This window comes from Lonchura striata, chromosome 25 (assembly GCF_050655825.1).
Source record: "Lonchura striata isolate lonStrDom1 chromosome 25, ASM5065582v1, whole genome shotgun sequence".
NCBI classification, from domain to species: Eukaryota; Metazoa; Chordata; class Aves; order Passeriformes; family Estrildidae; genus Lonchura; species Lonchura striata.
The window spans coordinates 1,799,531-1,816,341 of NC_140727.1; the positions used below are offsets into that span (position 1 = coordinate 1,799,531).

Genomic DNA, 16,811 nt, shown 5'->3' on the forward strand with positions numbered 1-16,811 from the left:
CACCACCCCAGAGAAGCCCCCCTGGCACACCACAGCAGGGGCCACATGGCTGCCCCCATCCTTTTATTTTAACCGCGATAAATACACCCCAGCCGAGGACCTGCCACCCCGCAAATGGAGATATTTATAGAAAACAACACCACGAAAAGAGCAGGGGGGAGCACCAGCCCAGCCCTCCACCCGCCCCGGCACGCAGCAGGGTTGCAAAGCCAAGCGAGTGCGGGGACCGTGGGGCGTGCGGGACCCTCCCTCCCGCCGCCGATCTTCGTCCATCCACTTCTGGCACGTGCACGAATCCGGCTGCTCCAGAAACCATCGGGCTCCCGCTGCCCACGGCCGAGCAGCACCGGGGGATGCGCCCGGGGGCCGCTGCTGCTCCCTGGGCAGCCGCCCTCCTTCCCTGCTCGCCCTTCAGAGGTTGTCGGAGCCGGCGGCGGGGTTGGTGTAGGTGAAGGTGCCGGCCCTCGTGGTGCTGCCGCCGGCCACCTTCGGGGCAGGAAAGATGAGGGGGGGTGTCAGGATTTGGCTGAGGCAGCACAGGAAGACCTGCACCCTCTCCACGGCCACTATGGGCAAGAATAAATATGATTGCCTGGCAGAAGATTCACAATAGTACAGCCAGGATGAAAACAATCCCCCATATTGGTTGGACAATGCCCTTACCTACAGATAGGTCCAAAAATCAAATGGACTGCTCAACCTCAACCCCCAAAATGTTCATCCCACACCTGTAACCCTCCCCTGAAGCATCAGGCGTCTGTGACCCCGTTGGCCCAAGTCTTGTTCCAGCCCACCTTGAAGCCCCCTGACAAGGGGTCTCTGAGGGGCCAGATGCTCTCTTAGAACTTCCTTTCTCTTGTATCTTCCCCTCTCTTGGAACTTCCCCCCTCTTAGAACCTCCCCCCTCTCCTGGAGCATCCTCTTTTCTCTCCTGTCCTCCATTCCCTCAGGCCTTACCACGCTCCAAGCGAGACCTTTCACCATCCCAAATAAACCTGATATCCCAAGAGCAGCTTCAGAGATCTCTCGTCTCCATCCATCAAAACCGTCCTGGAGCCCAGCCTTCCCTACATCCTCCCACCGTGGTGGGGCTGCTGCCCCCAACCACGGGCACCCACGGACGCCCCCAGCCCCCACTTCCCATGGCAAGGAGGAGCAGCGGTGGCCCCGGCTGTGTTCCCGAGCGATAAGCCGGCCTGGCGAGTGCGAAGGTAAATATTTACCCAGGCCCCTGGTATTTGCTCAGGGTGAGCTGCTCGAAGGGAGCCAGAGCAGCTGGACACGGCCCCCGCCCACAGCCCCGCGTGGGGGGAGTGCAGGGCACAGGCGGACGGGGCCCCCCGCACCCCACATCGCCTTGGAGAGCCTTTTGCACCTCCAGGCAGCAGCTCCAGCTCGTTTCGGAGCTGCTGCTGCGGGATGAGGGATGCTGGCCGCGGGAATCGCCTCCTCAGCCCCCACATCAGCGCCCCAAGCTCCCCACCCGCGGCAGCAGGAGACCCGAGGGTCTGGGTGGGGCACAGCCGAGCAGGGTGGGCAGGCAGCGAGCCCCCCGGTGCCGCAGGGATGGGGCACCGGCAGCGGCTGCCCAAGGTCGCGGGAGCTCCCCGGAGCCGCTCCCAGGCTGCTCCAGCCAGGCGTGAATGTTAGGCACACCTCCCGGCGAGGTGACGAGCTCCCAGAATCCCAGAATCGCGGAATCCCGGAATCACAGAATCCCAGAATTGCAGAATCGCAGAATCACAGAACCACAGAATCACATAATCACAGAATTGTGGAATCGTGGAATCTCAGAATCTCAGAATCTCAGAATCTCAGAATCTCAGAATCACAGAACCACAGAATTGCGGAATCGTGGAATCACAGAATCTCAGAATCTCAGAATCACAGAATCCCGGAAACACAGAATCGCAGAATCGCGGAATCGCAGAATCACAGAATTGCAGAATAAAAGAATCCCAGAATCCCAGAATCTCAGAATCACAGAATCGCGGAATCCCAGAATCTCAGAATCACAGAATCACAGAATCTCAGAATCGTGGAATCACTGAATCTCAGAATCTCAGAATCCCAGAATCACTGAATCCCAGAATCTCAGAATCCCAGAATCACTGAATCTCAGAATCCCAGAATCACAGAATCCCAGAATCTCAGAATCACAGAATCACAGAATCTCAGAATCGCGGAATCGCGGAATCACTGAATCCCAGAATCTCAGAATCTCAGAATCATGGAATCACAGAATCCCAGAATCTCAGAATCTCAGAATCTCAGAACCACAGAATCTCAAAATAAAGAGGTTGGAAGAGACCTTTAAGATCATCAAGTCCAACCTGTGCCCTAACACCACTGGACTATAGCACCAAATGCCAAGTCCAGTCTTTTTTTAAACACATCCAGAGATGGTGATTCCACCACCTCCCTGGGAAGACAACTGCGGTATTTTATTATTCTTTCAGTGACATTTCTTTCCTAATATCCAACCTAAACCTTCCCTGACGTATCCTGAGGCTGTGTCCCCGCACACCCGTGTCCTGCCCTGCCATCTCTGTCTGTCACCTGCCCTGCCCTCCGGGGAGCCCCGCGCTCTCACCTGGCTGTAGGGGTTGGGTTTGCTGCTGGGGGACACGTAGCGCCCGTGGCTCTGGTACTGCAGGTATTCGGCCATGGGGTGGTAGGAGTCCTTCTGGCTCAGCAGGTCCAGCTTCCCGCGGCTTTTCCGGCGGCAGGTGCACGTGGACTTGGGGAGAGAGAGGGCTCAGAGCTCGGCCGGTGCCAGGGCAGCGAGCAGCAGAATGCAGGTGAGGATTGGGGCGGGGATGGGGCCTCACCATCAGCAGGAGGCAGGTGAACATGGTGAACAGCAGCAGGATGCTGACCAGGACCAACAGAGCAATGGCCCAGTCCGGGATCACGGGCGCTGGAGCTGGGGACGTCACTGCTGCGGAGCCTGAAAGGAGCAGAGCTGTGTCTGCACCAGAGGCAGAACCACAGAGCCCTGAGAGATCCCTGGGATGGGACACCGGGGTCTGAGCCCTCCTGCCTGGCACAGGCGCTGCAAACTGTGCTGGCCCCACCCTCTGCATCCCCAAGCCCATCACAGCACCAAGCAGCCCCCTGCCTCCACCAGGACAGGGCAATGCTTCTGGAGCCCCCCAGGCTTCGCCCAGGCTCCATCCCCTCCCTCCCAGCCTCTCACTCTGGATGCTGTCCAGCTGCAGGCCCATGATGAAGCCATTCTGGTCCAGGCTCTTCCTCAGGCGCCGCTCGGCAGCGTCGGGAGTGACGGCATCGCTTCCGTTCCCAAACACGAGGGTGGACTGGACCTCCACCGAGCCTTGGCTGCACGGGAGGAGGCATCAGCACCCGGATTGCCCCCTGAGGAGCTACAAACCGGGGGGGTACACTGCAGGACAGCAGCCCTGCTGGCGCTGCTGCTGCTCACCTGTAGCGCAGCTCGCTGCACCCGGTGTAGGTCTGCGTGCCCATGCAGCCCGCGCAGCCGAAGACGTGTTCGAACTGGAAGGAAGCACTGAGGTCACGGCCACCTCCCCACGGACACAGGCACCCCCCTTTCCTGTCTCCATGCAGAACTGGCAGAACGGATGCTCCAGGTGCTTCCACGGAAAGCCACGAGGTGAGGGGGCTCCTTCCCAGCACATCTGCCCCAGGGTGAGGGGGCTCCTTCCCAGCACGGCCCCAAATCTCTGTCCCAGGGTGAGGGGGCTCCTTCCCAGCAGAGCCCCAAATCTCTGCCCCAAGGTGAGAGGGCTCCTTCCCAGCACATCTGCCCCAAGGTGAGGGGGCTCCTTCCCAGTACATCTGCCCCAGGGTGAGGGGGCTCCTTCCCAGCACATCTGCCCCAAGGTGAGGGGGCTCCTTCCCATCATGGCCCCAAATCTCTGCCCCAGGGTGAGGGGGATCCTTCCCAGCCAGCCCAGGGTCTCTGCTGGTGGGGCTGGGACTCACCATGGCCAGGACAGTGCGGCTCAGGCTCCTGTACTCCTCCGATGCCGGGTCTCGCAGGCTCTCGTTGAAGCTCCTGTTGATGATGCGGAAGGACAGCGGGACACGGACGAGCAGCTGGACGCCAGCTGGGGTTTTGCTGGGGTTGGGACCACCCCGGGTGGGGGTCTGCCCAGGAGCCGTGCTGCCCTCGGACGTTATCTGGGTGGGAAAGACCTGAGCGCTGGTGCTGCCGTTGCCTTTGGCGCTGCCAAAGTGCGTGGTGGTGGGGGTGGCAGAGCTGCCGTTGGTGCCAAAGTGGGGCACCCAGCTGCTGCTGTTGGAGGTGGCATTGGCATGGGGGATGGCTGGGCTGCTGTGGACGGGCACCACGGTGCCGTTGGACGTGGAGCGGTTGCCAAACTGGAAGTTCGTGGTGTTTGTGCCAGGGAATGCGGTGGCATAGGGGACGACGGAGGTTTGGGGCCGGCTGCCCCGTGTGCTTTTGGGGTATATATTTGGCAGCCAGGTGGTGCTGGTGGTTTCCGTGGTCATCTCCACGGTGGTCGTTTCGGTAGTTTCCATCTCCATGGTTGTCTCGGTGGTCGTGGCACCTGGAGGAAACCCTGGGAGTCAATGGCTGCAGCCCAGTTAGGGAAGGTTTCACCCAAAACAGCTCATCAGCTGGACGCTGTGGGAAGCACCACAACCCCCAGGAACCAAGAGCCGGTTGCCCACGAGGCTAACCCCACCAGCAACACCCCACGGCTGGGTACTTGTGGCACCACCGAGGGTCCAGGTGGAGCTGGCTGGGCACTGACACCGGTGCCACACCCAGCACTGCAGACCCTGGGGCGTCCCTGACATGCGGGGGGCTCAGGCATGCCACCCAACAAAGCCCCCCTTGCTGTGGGGGACAGGCTGGGCTGCCCCTGTGCCCTCCAGACTGGCTGGGGGCCAGTACAGGCAGCTCCCGGGCAAGTTCCCAGCGGGTGCTGCAGGCAGCACTGGAGGAGAGCCCGGGGTCCGGCTGCTCACCGGGACACACCTGCATTCCAGCCCGCAAGCCCCGGGCACAGCCTGCTCCGGCTGCTCCCGGCACAGCCCGGCCCTCGGCCGAGCCCTTCGGACGCGGCAGAGGGGCCGCGCTCTGAGCCCCCGGGTGCCAGCTTTCCTGGGCACAGCCGGGGCGCTGCACCCCACAGCCAGAACGGGACAGGTGACAACGGCGCTGCTGCCAGGATGCCAGCGGGTCCAGGATCCCCCGGTGCCCGCTTTGAAAGGGATCCCGTTCCTCTCTCCCTGCCCCCAGCCCCTCACCTGTGCCCACCACCAGCAGCAGCAGCAAGACGGGGAACGCCATGTGGGGCTTGTCCGGGGGTCCCGGCGCCTCCTGGGGCTCAGCAGCGGCTGCTCTCCCGTTAGCCGGTGGCTGGCACACGCCTCGGTCCAGCAGGGATCCGGAACTGGCAGCGCGGCAGCGGCCGGAGCTTTATGGAGCACCTGGGGCAGGTGGGGCGGCCCCGCCCCGCCCGGCTGCGGGCAGGGGGGGTCGTTCTGCCCCGCTTGGCACAGGGGTGCCACCGTGCCCACGGGGCCCCCGCGGCATCAGCCCCCCCAAGCTGGGTCTGTCGCGCTTCCCTGGCTCGGGGAGGCGCCGCCGGCAGCGAACCGGTGCCACGGGCAGAGAGCCGCGGGCGGGGGCACGGGGCGCGAAGGTAGCCGGGCATCCCGGGGAAGGGGTGGGAGCAGCATCTGCCTGGGATGAGCCACGGGCTCCAGAGCCTGGTGGGGGGCACGGGGTGGGCACGGAGTCCCCTGGTGCAGGAGGGGCCTCGTCCTCTGCTCAGCCCAGGGTTAATCATTACCGGCTGGGCATCGCCTCGCCCAAATAAACACCGGTGACCCCCCCGAAACGCTTACGCAGGTACAGCCCAGGGCCCCACGACACCCCAGTACCTCCCAGGAACCTCCCTCCGGGTGCCAGGGCCCCCCTAGCAGGCACAAAGCCCCGTCCCAGGACACGGGTGATGCCAGTGCTGGGTGTCAATGCCCCACCCCAGAGGTGACGGGCACCGCCCGTGCCTGGGCGCAGGTGACTTGTGCTCCTGGCACGGACGGGCATCAAAAGCTACCGTGGTCCCACTCTGCCCCTGCCCTGCAGGAATTCCTGAGAGCCCCAATCTCTCAGGAGGGTGCTGATTCCTGTGAGGATCCCAGTCCCTGGGGAGGTCGCGGTCCCCACGCTCGGCTCCTGGCCAGCCTCACGCGAAGCCAAAGTGCCACCGCTGTCACTCCAAAGGGTCCTGAGGTGGTGCTGAGAAGGGGAGCAGAGAGGGGGGCCTGGGCACTGAGGCTGAGGGTGGATGCCCTGGGTGTCAGCTCAGCAACGGGACCCAGCAGCGCCCTGCTCCCCCCACGGTGGCCACAGCCTCGGCAAGGCCGGCCACGTGCGGGCAGCAGCTCTGGGCAAACATTTCCTTCCCAAAAGGCCTCACTGTTGCGGAAGATAGATAAATAGGATTATCCATAAATAACCCAGCCAGGATGAGAACAGTTCTCCCAGCTAGCCGGACAACGCCCCTGCCTACGGATGGGTCCTGGGGTCAGGAAGACTGTTCCATCTCACCCCCCAAAAGATGTACGGCTCACCCCACACCTGTATTCCCTCCCCTAAAACATCAGTGGGGTTACAGGCACCCCATTGGCCCGAGCCTTGTTCCAACCCACCTTGAAGCTCCTTGAAAAGGGGGCTTCGAGGGGCCACGCAGTCTCTTGGAACTCCCTCCCCTCTCTTGGAACTCCCTCCCCTCTCTTGGATCTTCCTATCTCCTTGAGCATCCTTTTGTCTCTCCTTCCCCACCCTCTCAAACCCTGCCACATGCTTGGAGCACGAGGCAGGACCCTTCTGCATCCCCAAAAAACCTCATTCTCCAAGAGCAAACTTCAGAGATCTCTTGCTTCAATTCAGCCAAACCGTCCTGGAGATGCAGCAATTTTCTACACCTCACCAGGGGAATGGCTCTCCCCACGCAGTGCTGCTGAGCCCTGCTGCCCTCTGCTCCAGCCCGAATCCCCCACCCTGCTCAGCTCGGGGGGCTTTGCTCTGAGCCTCCCCACGAGGGGGGGGCTGAGGGGGTCCCAGCAACTGCGGTCACCCACCAGCCCTGGGAGAGAGGCCATGTGCCCACCCTGTCCATGCCCAGTGGGGTGCCCACCCTGTCCATGCCCAGTGGGTTCATGTGCCCACCCTGTCCATGTCCAGTGGGTTCCATGTGCCCACCCTGTCCATGTCCAGTGGGTTCCATGTGCCCACCCTGTCCATGCCCAGTGGGTTCCCATGGTGCCCGGTGAGATCCCTGCATCCGCCCTGTCCGTGCCCGGTGTTTCCTCTGTGCCCACCCTGTCTGTGCCTGGTGTTTCCCCTGTGTCCAGCCTGTCCGTGCCCAGTAAATCCTTGTGCCCACCCTGTCCGTGCCCGGTGTTCCCCTGTGCTCACCGTGTCCAAGCCCGGTAAATCCTTGTGTCCAGCCTGTCCATGCCCGGTGTTTCCTCTGTGCCCACCCTGTCCATGCCCAGTGTTTCCCCTGTGCCCGCCCTGTCCATGCCCGGTGTTTCCCCTGTGCCCACCCTGTCCATGCCCGGTAAATCCTTGTGCCCACCCTGTCCATGCCCCGTGTTTCCCCTGTGCCCATGCTGTCCGTGCCCGGTAAATCCTTGTGTCCAGCCCGTCCGTGCCCGGTAAATCCCCGTGTCCGTCCTGTCCGTGCCCGGTGTTTCCCCTGTGCCCATGCTGTCCGTGCCCGGTAAATCCTTGTGTCCAGCCTGTCCGTGCCCGGTAAATCCCTGTGTCCGCCCTGTCCGTGCCCGGTAAATCCCTGTGTCCGCCCTGTCCGTGCCTGGTAAATCCCTGTGCCCACCCTGTCCATGCCCGGTGTTTCCCCTGTGCCAAGCCTGTCCGTGCCCGGTAAATCCTTGTGTTCAGCCCGTCCATGCCCGGTAAATCCCTGTGCCCACCCTGTCCGTGCCCGGTAAATCCCTGTGTCCGCCCTGTCCGTGCCCGGTAAATCCCTGTGCCCACCCTGTCCGTGCCCGGTGTTTCCCCTGTGCCCATGCTGTCCGTGCCCGGTAAATCCCTGTGCCCACCCTGTCCGTGCCCGGTAAATCCCCGTGTCCGCCCTGTCCGTGCCCGGTAAATCCCCGTGTCCGCCCTGTCCGTGCCCGGTAAATCCCCGTGTCCGCCCTGTCCGTGCCCGGTAAATCCCTGTGTCCGCCCTGTCCGTGCCCGGTAAATCCCCGTGTCCGCCCTGTCCGTGCCCGGGGGTCCCAGCCCGCCCCGTCCCCGCCCCGCCCGAACCTGCGGCGCCCCCTGGCGGGCACCGCCCCGCACGACGCTCCCGCCGCGCACCGGGACCGGGACCGGGACCAGAACCGGGACCGGGAGGGGGAACGGGACCTCTACTGGAGTGAGACCAGGAGCGTGACAGGGACTGGGATTGGAGCGAGAGCGGGAACGCTGCTGGAAAGAAACCGGGAGCGGAATCGGGAATCGACTGCAGTAATGCAGAGCGGGAGTGAGACCGATACTGGAGCGAAACGGGAGCGGGAGAGGGAGCAGGAGCGGCGTCGGGAACGGTGCTGGACCGGGATCGGAGAGGGAGCAGAAGAAGGACCGGAACAGGAACGGGAACCGCGTTTCCCCGCGGGAGGAGGCGCTCAGCAGCCAGCGCTGATTTCACCTGTCCCGGTACTCCCGGGGAGAGCCGGCTGCGCTCCCGCCGCGGCCTCGGGGACGGGCACAGGCCCCAGCCGCGGTCCCGGTCCCAACACCGGAGGGCACCCCCGCGTTGCCCTTTTAAGAGGGGCCCGGTGCCGCCGCGCCCATTGTCGCCGCCGCCGCCGCCGCGGGGCGGGGGGGCCGGGCCGGTGCCGGAGCCGCGCGCTCCGGGGCGGGCGGGATGGGGTGGGGGGGGTTGGGGGCACATTCCGCCGCGTTGCCGGGACAGCCGTCGCCGTGGCGACCGGTCCCTGCCGCCGAGCCGCGGTGCGCGCCGCGCAGTTCCCACGGAGCGGCCCGGGCGGCGGCGGCGGCTCCGCTCCCTCCGGGGCGGCGGGAGGGCCGGGATGCGGTGCAGTGTTGTGCTCTCGCCCACCAATATTGCACTCGTCCCGGCCTCCCGCCGCCGCGGGCTGCGCCTGTGGGACCGGCCGGGCGCTGACCCAACCCCGCGACCACCGGGAGGACGGCGCGGGACGGAGCCGCGAGCACGGGGGGGGGGACCCACGGCCCTCCCGGGCCAGCGGGAACCCCCAGGGACCGGGCGCGCAGGGTTAGAAAACACTCAAAACTTTATGGCCAGGCGTGGGGCAAGGACCGGAGCGCCCGGGGCAGGCGTGGCGGGAGCCCCGGCACTGCGGGGCCCCGGTACTGGCAGTGCAAAGTCCGCGGGGGGCCGGGAACGGGGCCCGGCCGGGAGGAGCGGCGGGGCCCGGTGCGCCCCCGGGTGCCGCCGGTGGCGAGAGCCCGGAGCGCCACCGGTGCCGCCGGCGGGGGAGGCCCGTGCCGGGCGCGGTCACTCGCGTCCCTCCAGCAGGAACCGGCGGAAGGGCTCGAAGTCGGCAGGGATCGTGTCTGTGGGGAGCAGCGCGGGGGGCGTCAGGAGCCGGCGGGGGCAGCGAGCCCCGGTAAAGCCCCCGGCCCGGGACTGAGCCCGCCGAGGGGCGAGCGAGGGGATGCTCGGCCGGCCGCCGGGCCGGTGCGGGGGTCCCGGGGGGCCCTGCTCACCGTTGCAGCGGTACTGCAGGTTGGACCAGATGATGTTCTCCTGGGAGAAGCAGAAGACCCCCAGCCGGCCCCCGCGCATCGTGGTGTCGATGATCACACCGGAGTCGGCCACCAGCTGCGGGCCCTCGTACAGACGGACCCTGCGGGGGAACGGGGCCCGACCGGTCAGCGAGCCCTCCCCGGGACCCCGCCGGTACCCGACCGGGGCCAACAGCGGGATCCTACTGGGACCCCCCCACGACCAGCACCGGCCGCCGGGCATCCCGACCGGGAGACGGTAGCGCCGGGCATCCCGACCGGGGGACGGTAGCGCCGGGAGGAAACCGGCGCACCCTGCGGGATCCTCGGGCCGGGGGCACCGGACCGGCTGGATCCTCGGGCCGGGGCCCCCCGCCGTGGCCGGGCTGAAGCCCCCCGCGCCGCCCCCGGCCCGGCCCCGCCGCTTTTGTCGGGCGCTTTGCATGTGAAAGGCGCCGGCGGGGTCGCCATGGCGACGGGACAATGGCCCCGGGGGCCCGGGGGGCGGAGGGCCCGGCGGCGGAGCCCCCCCGCCGCGGCCGCCCCGGCGGGAGCCTTAAAGGAGAAACGCGGCTGCGGTCCCACCGGGCAGAAGCCCCCGCCACGCCCGAAATCTCCCCACTGCGGTGGTCTCACGGGGCTGGCTGCTTCCCACGGCCGGTATCCCCACACTGCGGTGGTCCCGCGGGGCTGCATCCCCCGCACGGCCGGCATCCCCTCACTAGGGTGGTCCCGGGAGGCACGAGGCCTCCTCATGGACATCCTGCTACCCCCTGAGGTGCTTCTGCAGGGCAGAATCCTTGGTTATCACAAGGGCCGGGTCACTCTGGGCTTGCTTCTCACCACTCACCACCCCCGCGCTGCTGTGGTCCCACTGGGGCTGCACCGTGGGGAGCGCAGCCCCCACCCCGGTGGGCAGCCCCCCTGCCCCCCTGCTTACCTGATGTAGCCCACCTGGGGCCTGTGTGCCAGCTGCCAGCGGTAGGACGTCTTGTCCCTCCAGCCCACGTTCCGGGGGTCCTTCCAGAGCAGGCGGACGTGGTCGGGCGTGTGGCCCGTGTGCCACAGCGCGTTGCGCAGGTGCTCCCCAGGGCCCGTCGAGGACTTCACTGCCTGCAGGTGCATGGGGGCTTCAGGGGGGAGCTGAGCAGGGGGGTCTGAGCCAGCCCGTGGGTGGGGTCGCCACCCACCTTGAGCTGCAGCCCTGGCTCGGCCACGGCACGGAAGGGAGTGGCCTGCCAGTATGTCTGCTCCGTCTGCTTCCACATCACCACATAGAAGCTGGCGCTGTCCTGGTAGCTGAAGATGAAGCCGGCGTAGTCGTCGTCGGTGATGGTGTTGACGTGGAAGGTGCCCTCAAAGTCTACCCCGTTGAAGGCTGTGTAACCTACAGGCAGGAAACGCTGTGGGGAGCCCTCTCTCCCCACAGGACTCCCAGCCCACCCGCCCTCCATCCCCAATCTGTGGGGCACAGAACCTGCTCTTACTCCCCTGCACAGTGGGAGTAGATGCCCCCAGAGCCTGTGGGTGGGTGAACATATCTTACCCACAGCCAAACCCGGGTCACTGTTCATGGTCTGCACGATCTCCATGCCCTGTGGGAGGACAGCTGGGTGAGGGGCATCCGCTTCTGGCCGCCTCCCAATCCCCTGGGCTCCCACCCTGCAGCCCCCAGAAACACGGGGCGCAGCACCCACACCTGGTTGAGCACCACCCAGTTGGGGTCGATCTGGGCGTCCCCCTCGGGGTCGAGGATGACGGTCTGGTAGGCGCGGAAGTCGGTCAGCGTCACCTCGGCGCTCTCGGGGCACACGTCCAGCTGGTCCACCACCGTGTCGTTGTCGAAGTCCTCCTCGCAGACGTCACCCACGCCGTTCCCTGGGGACACGAGCGCAGTCAGGGCTGGGCTGAGCCCACGCGGCTCTGCCTCCCTCTGCCCACCCCACGCTCACCGTCTGAGTCTTTCTGGTTGGGGTTGGGGATGAGGCGGCAGTTGTCTGGGCCAGGTGCCACGTAGTCGGGGATGCCATCGTTGTCATCGTCATTGTCACAGTCGTCCCCCAGCCCATCGTTGTCCGAGTCCAGCTGGGAGCTGTTGGGGATCTCAGCGCAGTTGTCCTTGGTGTCCTGATGCCCATCCCCATCGCTGGGAGCAAGAACGAGGTCAGAGCGATGACAAAACTGGAGATCTCCCCAAAGACCCCATTGTCCCTCCTGACAGGCCCCAGGAGCCCAGTTCTGCCCGCCGGGACACAACTGGGAGGTCACCCCGCTATCCACACCTGTCCTCGTTGGTGTCACAGATGTCTCCTACCAGGTCACTGTCCATATCTGTCTGGAGGAGAGCGGAGCCCTAGTTCAGTGGACATCCTGGGGCGAGGAGGGGGAGGCCAGACCCCAATCGTCCCGGGCCCAGCCTGGCCCCAGCCATACCTGAGTGGGGTTGCTCATTTCAGGGCAACTGTCACAGGCGTCCCCAACACCGTCCTCGTCCCGATCAGTCTGCAGAGGGTTGGGCACCTTGGGGCAGTTATCCAGCATGTTGGGTATCCCTGCAAGGAGAGTGCTGAGTGGATGCCCTCCCCCACCCCGGTGAGACACCCCCTCCCCGGCACAGCCAGGCCAGCCCGAGAGCGGCTCACCGTCCCCGTCGATGTCATTGTCACAAGCATCACCCTCGCCGTTGCTGTCCGTGTCCCGCTGGTCATTGTTGGGCACGTTGGGGCAGTTGTCACAGGCGTCCCCGAAGGAGTCAGTGTCCGAGTTCTGCTGGTCCTTGTTGGGGAAGAGCCGGCAGTTGTCCTGTGGAGAAGAGGACGGGGATGTTGGCACTGTGGTGGTGGGCAGACAAGAGGTGACAGTCCCCCGGTGATCGGGGCAGAAAGGATCTCCAGCACCTTGAGAGCATTCCCAAACCACCAGCCTGCTGCTCCTCAGGAGAAGCATCTTGAGGGACTCAGAGCCAAAACGAGAAACCCTCCTAGAACCACCCCATCCAGCACAGCCACCTCCACATTCTTGACACCATCACCATCAGCGTCGTCATCACACTGGTCCCCAATGCCGTCGTTGTCAGCATCCTCCTGCCCGGAATTGGGCGTCAGGCGGCAGTTGTCCTGCAGGCACAGCCAGAATTAGGGACAGGGAGGAGATGAGGTCTGGACCACAGCCCTGCTGTGCCCCCCTGCAGGAGCCCACCTGCTTGCAGTGCTTGTTGTTGTCGATGCAGGGCAGGGGCTCGTCCGGGTACCCATCCAGGTCTGTGTCTGGCCCACACACGTTGCCATTGCCAGCCCAGCCCACGTTGCACTGAATAAAGAAGAGATCAGGGGCTGGAAATCATTGGGGCAGGACCAATGCTGCCATGCTGTACCCCCATACCCTCCTCCTGCCCCTGTCCCCCGCTCACTGCGCAGGAGATCTCGCCGTTCCTCTCAAACAGGCAGAAGCCGTTGACGTCGCAGGGGTTGGAGGTGGCAGTGCTGCAGGACCTCTGTGGGATGCAGCCGGACGTTTGGTTGCCCACAAAGCCCGACTTGCAGGGCCCGCACTTGTAGGAGCCCTGGGGGAGAGAGGGCAGGGGTGGGATGAGGGGAGCTGAGCGGCCCCGGGAGCGAGGGAGGGAGCGGGACAGCGCTGCTCACCACCGTGTTGGTGCAGACGGAGTTGGGGTCGCAGCCCCCGTTGTTCCCATCGTTGCATTCATCGATATCTGTGCAAACCTGTGAGCAGGGTGGGAGAAATGCTCACCCGGAGCCTTTCCCTGCGGGTGGCTCTGCCCACTCCTGCCCCCAGGACGCTGTCCTCCTCCGCAGGCACTGCATTTTCCACGCTGTCCCGCACTCCAGAGATGCCACAGGGACCTGGCCCAGTCCCCTGGCACTGCACTCACCTGCTTGCTGGCCTTGGCATAGTCCACCCCCACGCCAGACACGGTGTTGCCTCGATAGCCACGGGGGCAGGGCTCGCAGCGGAACCCGGGGGCTGTGTTGATGCACTTGGAGCCGGGGAAGCAGGGGTTGGCGTGGGCACACTGCAATGCCGGGAGGGACACAGCCGTCATCCTCGGGCATCTGCTGCTGGCCCAGGCTGCTCCAGGGCCTCACCAGAGGAATCATCCTCTGCTGATGCCCCCCGGACCGTGCCCACCTCCTCGATGTCAGCGCAGTGTGTTCCGTTGCCCTCCAGCCCCGGCGGGCAGGGCCCGCAGCGGTACCCGGGGTACTCGTACGTCTCCATGCAGTCCACGCCGCTGAAGCAGGGATTGGGGTTGCAGCGGGAGCGGTGCTCATGGAAGCCTGAGGAGAGGAGAGGAGAGGCAGGGGAATCAAGGTGGCCCTTTGCCCCCCGAGGTGGGAGCAGAGCCTCGCCAGCACTCACCGCAGACCTGGCACTCCATGATGGTGTTGCGGATCAGGGACATCTCCTTCACCTGCAAGGCAGCAGAGCGTGGAGCATCAGGAGGGTGCTGGCGCTGTGCTCCAGGAAAATCCAGCCCAGGGAGTGTCAGTACCCCCTCAGCCCCACCTGGTCCCTAATGTCTTCCCGCAAGTCGGTCAGGAGCTGGTTGAAGAGGGTCAGCTGCGTGACCAGTGCCTTGGTCTGCTCACCTGCCAGCAGCAGAAAGGAAAGGTCAATCCCAGCACAGACAAAGCCTCGCGGGGCTGTGGGCCAGGACTGCTCTGCCCATTGGCACTGAGCTAGGAGGATGAGGCACCTGGCAGCCTGCGCTCACACAGAACCCCTTCTCCTGTAGCACACCCCACACCCTCTGATCCCACATGGGGCACGGGGACAGGCTGGGCAGGGATTGCTGCCTCCGTGGAGCCCCAAACGCCTCACGCCAGGCAACGAGGGAAGCAGAGCAGGGACTTACCCAGGATGGAGGCCAGCACGCTCGTCACTGCAAGGAGAGAGATGGGACATTACCAAATGCTGCTGTCACACCCCAGCAGCATCACCTCGCGTGGTCACTCCTGGTCAGCACACGTGCAGCACTGTAGCTCCCACCTGTGTGGGGACACTGGGCCAGGAGAGACCAGAACATCCCTCTGTGCTGTCACCCCCACCCCCTTGTGCCACAGCCCACACACATGACCCCAAAAGCCCCCCAAGCCATTACCTGCACTGTGAATGGACTCGTCTCCTTGGAAAGGGCACTCACTCAGGGCCCCTACACGGCTCATGGACCCTCCCAGGATCAGCTTCATCGACTCCACAAACCCCTGATGTACGTGGGGAGATGCAGTCAGCGCGGGGGGCTCTGCCCATCCCCGAGGGTGCATTGGCCACTCTCCATCCCCCCGGCTCTCACCTGCATCCTCTGGTAGGCCTTCAGCCCCGTGCGCACCTCGATGGACTCCACCTCGGCCAGGGGGATCTCGGAGAGCTCAGGCAGCCCCACGCTGGAGTCCATCTGCTTGCAGTCGACGTAGAGCTCCACGCTCAGCGTGTCCCTGCGCAGCCCGCTCAGGCGCACGATGACAGAGTGGCTCTGCCCGTCCGCCACCTGCGCGTGCTGCAGGTTGACCGAGTGCACCTTGTTGTCCTCCCGCAGGTACCTCACCAGGACTGCAGGGCAGCGGGAAGGGGCCGTCAGCTCCCCCACCAGCACTGGCAGCACCCTGGCACCGGCGTGTGCCCACTGCTCTTCCCTGCAGGAACTCAGTCCCGTCCCTCTCTCGGAGTCCATCCCCACCCACCTTTGTTAATCTTCCCCACGACAGAGACCTCCAGCCATCGGGTGTTGTCCTTCTTGGAGTAGAGGCCGAAGAGGGTCCCGCCCTGCTTGGGGGGCAGGCGGAAGGTGGACAGGAGGTACACGTCGTTGACAGTCAGAAGCTCCATGCGGATCTTGTGGGCCACGCTGGCCATCTGCCGAGCCTCGCTCACCAGCAGCAGGTCGATGACTGCGGGACACGAGCACCGGGGGTCGCCGCTGCACCGGCAGCTGCAGCTTCGGTGACAGCGGGGATCCCCGGTGCGGTCAGAGCGGGGGTGGGCCGGGGGCGTCCCGGGACCGCCGGGTTCTGGGGGGAACAGAGAAGCCCCGGGGGCTCCGGGGCCGCCCCCGCGCGATGGCGCTCCAGGACCGGCCGCTCCTCCGAGCGGGACCCGCGGAGCCCCCGCACCGGCGGGACCGGCAGAGTCCCGGCCCGTTCTTGGGGCTTCCCTGCATCCCGTTCCGCGGAGCTCCCCGCGGGCCAGCCCCGGTAAGGGGTGTCCTTACCGGGACACCTCGGAGGGACGGTCCGAGTCCCGGCACCGGCTCGGGGCGCTGAGCGGAGAGCGCGGACAACCGCACGGGTTGTTCCATGCAGACGCACCGAGCAGACCGGGGTCAGCCCCGCCGCCGCTCTCTCCCGCGGCCCCGAGCCAGCATCGGACCGGCGGCCACCGAGCGCCGCGGTGTGAACGTTCCAGCGTCCCCGCCGCCCGCCGCCCAGCTCCCCCGGGGCGGGCAGAGCCGCTGTCAGCGGCCGTGGGACGGGGTCTGCCGCCGCCGACCCCCGAGTGTCGCCCGTCCCGCAGCCCTTCGGGGCCGCCCCGCCGCCGCCCCGAGCCCCTCCGGTACCTTGCAGCTCCTGACGCGCCGCGGCGGCGGCGCCCAGCAGGAGCAGCGCCAGCAGCGCGGGGCTCCCCGGTGCCCCCATGGTGCCGCCGGTGCCGCCGGTGCGGAGCGGAGCGCGGCGGGGCGGGGTGGCGCACGGGGGAGGGGCCGGCGGGGCCGGCGAGGAGGAAACAAAGAGCCGTCAATCACCGGGCGCATCCCGGGGACACCGGCGGGCCACCGACCGCGGCTCCGGCCCCGGAGCGGGGCACCGTGCCGGCGCGGCGCACTGGGCCCGGGGCTTCGGGGATGCCCGGGCACTGCCGGCCCCGGGACAGCCCCCGTTCACAGCGCCGGTTCACCGGGAGGTCAGGCGGGGCGGGCTGCTGGGGTCGCCCCAGCAGCGCCGGAAAATCCCGGCCCGGTAGAGCGGGACCGGCCGTGGGGTCGCTTGTTCGGGCGTGCCCCACGGGCCGGCAGAGCCCCGGGGCCGCTCCGTACCGCCGGGGGATG

The 16,811-nt window shown here is 66.0% G+C and overlaps 2 protein-coding genes across 5 annotated transcripts; both read right to left on the minus strand.

Moving 5' to 3' along the window:
- Nucleotides 1-50: 50 nt before the first annotated feature.
- MUC1 (mucin 1, cell surface associated) lies at nt 51-5,499 on the minus strand. 2 transcript variants are annotated; one of them, XM_085560578.1, is made up of 7 exons: nt 5,266-5,497; nt 3,970-4,559; nt 3,446-3,519; nt 3,200-3,342; nt 2,832-2,950; nt 2,594-2,740; nt 51-486 (listed from the first exon to the last, which is right to left on the minus strand). In XM_085560578.1, exons 1-7 carry the CDS (start codon nt 5,306-5,308, stop codon nt 412-414), a joined length of 1,191 nt encoding a protein of 396 aa, XP_085416704.1. In that variant the 5' UTR covers nt 5,309-5,497; the 3' UTR covers nt 51-411. The 2 variants fall into 2 exon arrangements, with proteins under 2 accessions (XP_085416704.1, XP_085416705.1); XM_085560579.1 differs by lacking the exon at nt 51-486 and adding an exon at nt 501-566 and having other exon boundaries at nt 5,266-5,499.
- A 2,990-nt stretch (nt 5,500-8,489) lies between these two features.
- THBS3 (thrombospondin 3) lies at nt 8,490-16,475 on the minus strand. Of its 3 annotated transcripts, XM_021532184.3 has the most exons (23): nt 16,323-16,474; nt 15,451-15,657; nt 15,063-15,319; nt 14,871-14,973; nt 14,625-14,651; nt 14,276-14,358; nt 14,129-14,180; nt 13,898-14,046; nt 13,641-13,781; nt 13,393-13,470; nt 13,158-13,310; nt 12,947-13,057; nt 12,757-12,864; nt 12,391-12,550; nt 12,182-12,300; nt 12,031-12,083; nt 11,701-11,894; nt 11,448-11,626; nt 11,295-11,343; nt 10,939-11,135; nt 10,689-10,861; nt 9,731-9,870; nt 8,490-9,577 (listed from the first exon to the last, which is right to left on the minus strand). In XM_021532184.3, the coding sequence occupies exons 1-23, from the start codon at nt 16,399-16,401 to the stop codon at nt 9,519-9,521; spliced, it is 2,871 nt and encodes a 956-aa protein (XP_021387859.2). In that variant the 5' UTR covers nt 16,402-16,474; the 3' UTR covers nt 8,490-9,518. The 3 variants fall into 3 exon arrangements, with proteins under 3 accessions (XP_021387859.2, XP_085416679.1, XP_085416678.1); XM_085560553.1 differs by having other exon boundaries at nt 12,182-12,550; nt 16,323-16,475; XM_085560552.1 differs by having other exon boundaries at nt 10,939-11,343; nt 12,182-12,550; nt 16,323-16,475.
- Between the last annotated feature and the right edge of the window lie 336 nt (nt 16,476-16,811).